The following is a 9,801-nucleotide window of genomic DNA, read 5'->3' as shown; positions in this document are numbered from 1 at the left end:
TTTTGAAATAATGCGTCTACACACAAAATTCATTTCAAAATAGCATTTGGCTATTTTGAAATAGTGCGTCCACACTGAGTGGATGTTGAATCGCATTTAAGGCCAGCTGGAACCAGGTCCGGCAGGGCATCAGGTCAGGAGTTACTTTGTGTGGTTGTTGCCTGAGGCTATCTGAGGCTTCTGCTTAAAGGGACTTCCCCGGACAGCTGGGTCTCACCTTTCCCTGCTTGCTTGCCAACCTCGATGAGGGACAGCAAAGTATTGTCTCTGCGTGCTCTGGTTGCCCTCACTCGGGACACCACAGCACTTTTCAACATGGAGCCAGAGCTGCTCCTGGGCACTCTGGTGCTTCTCTTAGATGCATTGCTGTGAGCCTGGCTGCACTTTCTGCAGGCTGCCATCTGGGATGTCCATTGGGGGGCTGTCAGTATCCAGGAGGCCCTGTGGGAGAGCTTCCACCCTGAGGAGCACTAAGAGTCTCCCTGGTCTGCCCCACTGGCGGCTTGTGCCCCATTCCCGCCTCATGTCCTTCCACTTACCCCTCCTGAACCTCCCTTCCTGATGTCAAATAAAATACACATACGTTCATGAACACAAACTCTCTTTATTTAACAAAACTGGGGATGGGGAATGAAACTATGGTGAGACTGGGGAAAGGAGGTAGGAGAGAGGAAGAGAGAGCATGGGAGAGGAGAGGGGGAAACCTGGGAGGAGGGAGCTGGAAGGGGGGAGCAAGAGGAAGAAGGGGAGGGGAAGCTCAGCGCTTAGGGTTGGGAGTCTCGCCGGACCAACTTGATTTGTATGCGAACCTGCTCCTGGGTGCACATGTGGCCTTTGGTGGCCAGGTTGGCGGCTATCCTGCCCTAGACAGCTGCGTTCCCCCATCTAGTGAAAAGATCATGGACGTTGGGGGCATCTCCCCAAACCTGAATAAGGTCCATGATCTCCGCCCTGGACCAGGAAGGCGCCCGCCTTCTCTGGCCTCTGGCAGGCTCCTGGGAGCTGGCAGACTGCTCCTGGGGAGCGGTGGAGGGCTGGCTGCCAGTGGCTTGCTGGCCCCCTATTTCAAAATAAGTGTCTGCACAGCACTTATTTCAAAATAGTAATTTCAAAATTGGTGTTATTCCTCATGAAGTGAGGTTTACCAATTTTGAAATAAGCCCTCCACTATTTTGATTGAATTTCAAAATAGCGGTTGGCTTGTGTAGATGCTAGGAAAGTTATTTCGAAATAACAGCTGTTATTTCAAAATAACTTTGATGTGTAGACATACCCCAAATTGCCTCCAAAATAACAGTAATTTTAAGTCATATAATTGTGACCTGACTAGATGTATGATATTTTCTGGCCTTTTAGGATTAGAAAGGGTAGCTTTATGCAATATGGAATAAGATATGTCATGAGTCAAGACTGTTCTCAGTGACATATGCAAGCAAGTGCCAGAAATAATTCATATTGTACCAGAGTGCCATGTATGCCGTCTATGTCAATATAAATACCTATGCATATGTGGCTGAGGTGAGCAATAATTTTTGATGGAGGGCCACTTCAAGATTTTGGTAAGAGGCCAAAGGCTGCATTTTGTAATAGAGTTGGTGCAAGGTCTGGGAAGGAAGTTGGTGCAGAAAGGATCTTGGGGTAGAGGACTGGGGTATAGCAGAGGGTGTGGGGACAGGGGGCCTGCGTGAAGCTTCGTCTCCTCTCCTTGGGGCACAGCACAGAAAGCCAGATGGAGCAGCCAGCCACTTTAAGTGACGCGGGGCTGTTCTGTGTCTGAGGGTTCCAGCTTAGTGAGCCATGGGCAAGAGTGAAAGGCTTGTTAGGCCAAATCCAGCCCATGGGTCATATCTTGCCTGCCTCTGACGTATAGCCCATTATTTTAATGTAAATGTATAGATAAACAAAGTAAATTCTACAGTATATTTATGGTACAGACCATTAGAAAGCAGGATGTAGAACTGGGATCTCATTTACTAAGCGGTTTTTTGTGTGGATCCAAGGTATTTTGGATCTTGCCGAGAACAGCGCAGGGTTGCTTTTTCAAAACGTGTACGTCCTTGTTCATTTAGTAGTTGTAAAACTGAATGAAAATCATGGGTTTTTTGTAGAATATCCTGTCTCCTTCTTGTTGTTACGAATGCAGCCATGTATTGCTTCTTTCACAGGAGGACGGATAGCTCAATAATATTTACAGGGGAAAAACACCAGAGGGTAGTATTTATTTATTTTCCAAAGTATCCTATGATAGCACAGTACTGTGGCAGCTGAATAGCACCAGAGGATTTAAGTGTATACACATAAATTCCTTCCGGTGACTTCTCGTCAAATTCAAAACAGTTCCACTGGTGAGGACTTGAGAGTTGCTAGCTGAGATTCAGCCCACAGCTTTTAGCATAGGACTGAGAAGTGTAATGTCATTAAGGAAACTGAAGAGGAAGAGACTGAGAGCACTGTGCTAGCAAGCTCTGCCTCTCTTGCGGCACTGAATTATTCACATCACAAAACAGAAGTGATGAAATCTTGGGAGTCACGTTGTAAGGCTAGAATGAATAATTTACCAGTGCTATTCCTTAGCCATATCCTGGTTTTCATATAGGTAAGTGGAAGAGATTGAAAATCAGGATCATAAAAGCAAAGCATTCAAAACAAAGGCTGCCAAACAGAGACTGCCAAATCAGCACCTTACCCAAATCTGGGTTTTCTTCAAAGTGGATTGGCTGAGTGAATCAAAAGGTAGAACAACATGGGATTTATTTTTCTCCAAGATCTGAGATCATTGTGTTGTTGCGTATTTTTCCATCACATTTCAGATGTCTCCCCTTCGTTAGGCATCCAAATGGCTTGTTTGCAATGCTCCCCAAAAGGCTCAGGGTGAATGTAGTCCTAAGGACAGTGGATCCAGAACTTCAAAGGAAGGAAGCCACCACAAAAACGCCATTGATCAGAGAATTGGATGAGATTCCACATAGCACTGAGGTTGGACTCACGTCATCATCCAGCCATGTTTATAGTTATGAACATGCTGGTGCAATAGTAGCTGAGAACCTTTACCTGTGGGAAAGAGGCCTTCAGATATGCACATTCTAAAAAAACCCCAAACAAACAAACAAACAAAAAAAGCAAGCCCTGTAACTGAGTTCAGGGCTGTATTCTTTCATAAAAACCCAGGTAGGAGTAAATATTATCACCGAAATCATTCCAATCTGACAATCTTCTGCTTATGTTAATTAATGAAAGACATTACCAGACAATGTTGTTGGAAACTCTGCTTCTTTTGTGTTTGTTATTCTTGTTGGAAATTATTAGAAAACTGTAAGGCAAATTTGGCATGGGCCTTCCACAAGTGTACAGGCATGGCAAGCATTTACCTGCACTTTGCAGCTGCAAACTGTCAGTATTCTCACATTCCCACTATTTAGAAGGGTTTGGATGCATACAAATCGCACATGCAAAAGTTTCAGGTGCTTTGTAGTGCATGCACAAAATGCTTCAGAGAGGCATATAGATTCAAAAGCAATTCTGTAGCTTATATCTGGTGAAAATGTACTACTACAGGCTATGTCTAGACTGCGAGTCTCTTTTGAAAGAGGCTTTTTCGAAAGATACTTTCGAAAAAGCCTCTTTCGAAAAAGAGCGTCTAGACTGCAAGCAGAACTTTCGAAAAAGCAAGCCGCTTTTTCGAAAGAAAGCAGCAAGTGAGTCTGGATGCTTTCTTTCTAAAAAGCCCTGTTGGCATTCAAGAACGCCTTTTTTCGAAAGAGCACTTTCGAAAAAAGGGGTTCTTCCTCGTGAAATGAGGTTTACGGCCGTTGAAAGAAAAGCTGCATTCTTTTGATTTAATTTCAAAAGAACACGGCTGTAGTCTAGACGCAGGTGAAGTTTTTTCAAAAAAAGGGTACTTTTTCCAAAAAAAAACCTGAGTCTGGACACAGCCACAGTGTGAGACATTAACTTAGGTAAAGCAGAGTGACAATGTACATAGAACTATGAGCTAGCGAGGCACTTTGAAGAACTTCCAGAAGCAGACTTTTTTTGCAACAAAACATTATTCTTGTGCATTGGATGTACAGTTTGTTGCTCTCTGGAAACCAATTTTACCACATGTTCATTAGCTGTTTCCCTTTCTCTCTTATGTTCATAGAAAACTCCAGTAGGATCGTAATCACTTGCAGGGGTATTGTGAAAATTAATTAGTGAATGTTTGCAGAGTGCTTTGAAGATGAAAAGCTCAGTGTAAGTGCTAAGTATCTGTACATTCATCCATACTAGGCACTTGCTCTCTCTCTAAGTAGGATGAAAGACCATTATCTGTGTCCAAATTCCAAAGATGAAGGCTTGCTTTAAAACAGCCTACAAAATTCTATTTAAATACGTGACTAAGAGGAGCAAAGAAAAATGTCTCATAAATAATCCTCTCTTGCATTTTTTCCCTTTTGATTTTGTCTGTAGCTAAAGGGGTTCTCAGGAAACTCCACTAAAAGAGAAGAAAGAAAAGAAGACATTGCTGTGCAAGATTAAAATGGAAAAGTATGAAAAGAAAATGATCAAATCAAAGAGAAAGGTTTCCATGACATTTTTTATGTGAAGATATTTTAAAATGCACATAGACTGGCTTCTCCTCAAAACCCTGACACTCTTATACTCATTACATTTCAAAGTGTCATCTCCATATATTAGAGGGATGATCCAAGGCTCAGTGATGTCACTAAACGTATCTCCATTGATTTCCGTAGGTTTGGATCAGAGTGTATATTGCCCGAAGCAAGAACATCTTTTGCAGATACAAGATTAATAAGAGATTATTCAACCTACAAATCAAACTATGCTGCAGTGAGACATAGTGAAAGGAGAAAGCAAATCTATTCCAGAGAATTAAACCATACACTATTACTTCAAAAGCGACAAGCAGTCCTGTAGCACCTTATTGACTAACAGAGGTATTGGAGCACAAGCTTTCGTGGGCAAAGATCCACGTCGTGAAGTGGGTCTTTGCCCACGAAAGCTTGTGCTCCAATACCTGTTAGTCTATAAGGTGCCACAGGACTCCTTGTTGCTTTTGCAGATCCTGACTAACACAGCTACCCCTCTGACACTATTACTTCAAGTACATCTTAAGAGAAATCATTGGTATAGTAAGTGCCATTGGATGGTATTCACTATTTCAAAATTTTACACTGAAATGGATATTTGAATTGCTCACAAAGATATCAAAAATTATCTCTGCTGCTTGTGTCAAAGCTCAAAGTTTACACTTCAGTATTGAGAATAAAGTCTATTACTGATATCAGTGAGGTCTGAACATATTTATTAGACCGAGGAATCATTAGGTAGCATCTGACAAAGTCTTCTAAGGAAGCAGAAAAGTCTAATGTCTAGATGGCTGAGTTACTAGCCCTGCATTCTAGTCCCAGTTCTGCTATTGATATGATGTGTAACTTTGGGAAGTTACTTCACCTCTCTGGGCCCCCATCTCCCTTTAATCCTATATCTGGTGAGGCATTAGGAAAAGGAAGGTCTCTCACTGTTTGTCTGTACAGCATGTAGCTCCATGGATTCCCAACATCAGGTTGGGTCTCCTGGTGCTACTGTAATTCTGCATAATAAGCTATGGTCATTATTAGACACATGGTTTGTACTGAATGTAAATGTGTCTAATGTTAAAAAGCAACATTTCCATCCCTTACCTTGACCTGAGAGGTGCTCCACATTGCTCACCTATGAGCTGGGTTATGCAGCTTTACCTGTGTTGGCTAGCCCTTGCTCACTGGAGCTGTGCTGTGGGCCCAGCAGGAATGGGTGTTTGTTTCAGGTGAGACCTTCAAAACCAAGGTTTGGTCAGCTCTGTGTGAATATAAAACCTCCCATGTAAGAGTAGATGCTAGGAGGTGATTCCAACTAATGCCAGATTGGAATTCCCATAAAAAGGCTGGGGAGTCACTAAAGCACAGGAACAATCTGGTCACACCTCCTATAAAAGCCGCTAAAAGGGAGTACACCAGCTCCAAGACATTGGAAGATCCTCTTACAGGATGAGATGATCATCCTGGCAGCTGGTGACAACAATTTAACAGAAGGTGCATCTACACAGCTCCCTAAACTCAAAATAAGATACGCAATTTGTGCTATGCAAATTGCGTATCTTATTTTGAATCTATTGTGAAATAGCTTATTCTGAAATTTGGCGCATCTACACAGTGTCAAATTTTGAAATAACGCACTATTTTGAGCCATCCCTTATCCCTCGTGCAACAAGGTTTACTGGGATGGTGAAACAGCGCACCCATTATTTTGAAAAATATTTCAAAATAACGAGTGGCTTGTGAAGGTGTAGGGTAGCTCTTTTGGGATACCTCCAGTATCCCGAAATAGCCATGCAGTGTATATGCACCCAGATACTGCTCCAAAGTAGTGCAGAACTTGGTTCAAAATGGTCTTCCCATTGACCTTGGACAAACCTTTTTTCCTTTCTACATTTGCTCCTCTCCGCCCCTTCCTCTCCGCCCCTTCCTCTCGTTCCCACCCACTACATTTCAGTGGTAATGTATGTATATCTATCGTTTCAAGGGTGTTGAGATTCTCTTGGGATAAATAAAAATCTTGTATCTACGTGCTGTCTGACCACACTACGTTTTGCACTTTCCTCCAGTCTTCCAATGATCAAAGATAATTTCCTGTTACAAATACACAAAATAATATGAGCTGCTGAGAGCTAAAGAGGCACCAAAAAAAAAAAAGCAAATGAAGCATGTTTCCTAACCACATTGACACATTAGCAAATGTTTTCATACTTTGTGGTATCATTTTCTCTTGCTGAAACAGAAAGGTCAGCTTTATCCTTCACATAAAGACATTCTCTAGAACATAAATATTATGAAAATTAAATACAATGTTATCACTGTGGTTCTTCTTAAAGTTTTAGAGAGCACTGAACCCAAACCTGGCATTTTTAAATGTGAAACTCTTAAAAGCTGCTTTAAGGTAATGATGCAGCATGAATCACTCCGTAAGTGTAAGTAGGTGTGTAAAAGCCTTCTTATCTTTGGTTGCCATGCCAATGACGTCTGGCTATGGAATGACGTAACTTGCTTTGTTTTATAAGCAGGCATGACTCCCCTACCAGCAATCAGGGCACTGAAAATTCAACCAGCAAACAGCACAGGGGTTTTTAAAAGTCTCTTCAGGCTGAAATAATGTCTTCAGTATCCAAGCCTTCCCTAAAAAGTGCTATCGAGAGTATGCTCACTTGGACAAGTTTCAAAATCAGCAAGCCAGTTCCTGAAGATAATGGAGCACTGAAAAACAGAGACATTTTCAACATTGTTGTGACTCCAGATCGCATCCCAAAATTTTTCATCCCCTCTCTGGATGTGGAGCACATTTCCCTTCAGTTGGAGCCAGTGGAAGACAAAGAAGAGCATTCTCTAGAGAGAAGAATCTTGAGCGAACTAGCCAAAAAACCCAGACCAACCAGAAGCAAATCTGAAATTTGCATCCGAAAAGAAACTGTCTGCAGAAAAGGGAAGCTGTTCAGAAGAGAGACTCTGTGTTCTACAGATGGGGTAGCTTCCTCCAGAGACTTGGAGAAAGTGGCAGACCATTCTGATCCTGCAACCAGAGCTGCTCTCTCTTTGCCCCATCTCGCCAAAATCACCACTCCATATGGCTTTCTCACGTTAGGAGAGGTTCCCAACATTCGAAGGAAAGAATCTCTCTTTTTTGAGCATGATTTTACAGAGATCAGAACGCTCTTGTCCCAAAGGAAGAAAGCCACCTGTCTTTCCAGGAGTCCATCTAGTGCCATGCATAACCATCACGAGTCCATGGAGTGTGTAAAGTCTACAGCCACTCCTCTGAAAAGCAACAGATCTGTGTCTTGGGAAGTAATTTGCAACAGCCAGCTACCTCCTCTGTGTTGTACACCAGGCTCTGAAAGGTGCCCTGTGAAATGTGAGAAGAAAAAATTTCAGAAGTTGATAAAGAATCATCTGTCCAGTATCAAACATATGCGATCTCATCATCGGGCCATGGATAAATTGGTTATGCCAGCAGACAGGACATGAAGCAAACCCATTTCCTTAACTCAGTCCAAAATCTGAAAGAGAATATCTTCCAGGCTGGTGAAGAAATTTACCACCCTTATTATGCATTCGGCCTTTCAGAACTCTGGACAGAGACTAGTGAGAAAGTAAAAAAACAACAACAAAAACTTGATATTCCTGACAGAATAAACATTTCTGGTGTTTACAAACATCATGTTCTGCAGCTTTGAATCTTTCATAATGTAAGTGAAGAATTAACTGATTGAAATAAGTTGTTTGCCTAAGTTAATGTTGCCTATTAACGGCAACATAGTTTATTATTTTTCTGGGGAGGAAATAATTATGTCAAAAGCAAACTATATAAGAAAAGTGTGTGGGTTTTTTTAAGAATATTAATTTTGGTTTCAAACTAACATTAACTTAAAAGTGTAAGTTTTATTTATTGCCATTTAGCTAGGAAGAATTAAAGATGTTTGCATTCTCTTTTCCAATATTATAGCATATATTAAGCCCAGTTAAGAATTAGTATATCCCACGTTACTTACAGCAGTTTGTAGAAAATGCCCATTCATAACCTCCATTCATAACCTCTAGCTCAAAATGTGCTTGTGGACAGAGAAAGAGACAGATGTCTGATAACTTGAAAACAATGAATAGGTAGCTGCTGTCTTTCCCTTTTAAATAGTACTGTGTTTATTGAGCACCTATTATACTTAACCTTTCAATGACCACTGAGGGAAATTGGGGGGGATTTGTGTGCCTTGGTAATGTTTTACTGTAATGCAATGGCATTTATCAACTTGTCATCATTCCACTTCTAGAAGAACCTAATAAAATCTATTTTGTGTAACAACGTTTTGGCTTTATATAATCAACATTTTCTTTGAGCCTTTTACCAGAAGTTAGAATTTACTACCTGTAAGACATGTGTTTCTGATTCCATTTTTTTTTTTACTTTAGTTGTGTTGTTAGGCATTGATACTCTGGTGCATTAACCATGCCAATGTAAAGCTTTTTCCAGGAGTGGGGAGTGTCTTTTATTGTCAACCTAGGAGGTGAAATGTCTGTTTGTGTTGAATGACCAACGTTTTCGGGAAGCAAATAAAATAGCAACCAAATTCTATATAGAGTGTACAGTGAGAGCATTTAATTTGAGGTAATTTTTATTTTGCACATAAGACTGAGAGCAATGGAACTATTTATGGTGAAATCACGGGATTTAATTTATCAAGGATAAAGAGGCCTGTAATTAGGATGAAATCACAAATGCATGTAACAAAAAACAAGTCACTTCAACTTATGGAAAACGTACACTAAATTTTGGAATTGTTACAGATATCTGACTCTACTTAAATCCTTTTCCACTTTAGTTAGTATGCTGCATAAAAGTTGTCTACTAATAGTAACTGCAGTATTATGGAATTATGAAAGAGAGCTAAGCCCAATTGCGCTGGGCACTTACGTGCACATAAAAGGTGTTGATTAATATAAGCTGGCTATAATAATATGCTTTATGAGCACTTCTGTGAATATATTATATGTATTAAGCACCAATAACAGTAAGCACACATATTGTAACAGTGATATCACTTAAACTGCCCTCTATACTATGGTCCTGCTCACTTCAGCTAAGCCTCCCATAATTACTTGCATTTGTGGAAGTAATTATATGACATAAGGAAACAGAAAGGTTGTCAAAATCAAGTTACATTTGTTCAGTGTCCTAGTTAAAGGGGTACACTACAATATCAGAAAAAAAACA

The 9,801-nt window shown here is 40.8% G+C and overlaps 1 protein-coding gene across 1 annotated transcript; it reads left to right on the top strand.

Annotated features, from left to right (window-relative positions):
- Positions 1-7,140: 7,140 nt before the first annotated feature.
- LOC149524210 (uncharacterized) lies at positions 7,141-8,952 on the top strand. The gene has a single exon (XM_089779122.1). The coding sequence runs from the start codon at positions 7,191-7,193 to the stop codon at positions 8,058-8,060; it is 870 nt and encodes a 289-aa protein (XP_089635248.1). The 5' UTR covers positions 7,141-7,190; the 3' UTR covers positions 8,061-8,952.
- The last annotated feature ends 849 nt before the right edge of the window (positions 8,953-9,801 follow it).

The sequence above is a fragment of the Pelodiscus sinensis genome, chromosome 6 (genome assembly GCF_052426305.1).
Source record: "Pelodiscus sinensis isolate ZL-2025 chromosome 6, ASM5242630v1, whole genome shotgun sequence".
NCBI lineage: Eukaryota > Metazoa > Chordata > Testudines > Trionychidae > Pelodiscus > Pelodiscus sinensis.
The sequence above is the reverse complement of the archived record's forward strand: the minus strand, read 5'-3'. Positions and strand labels throughout refer to the sequence as shown.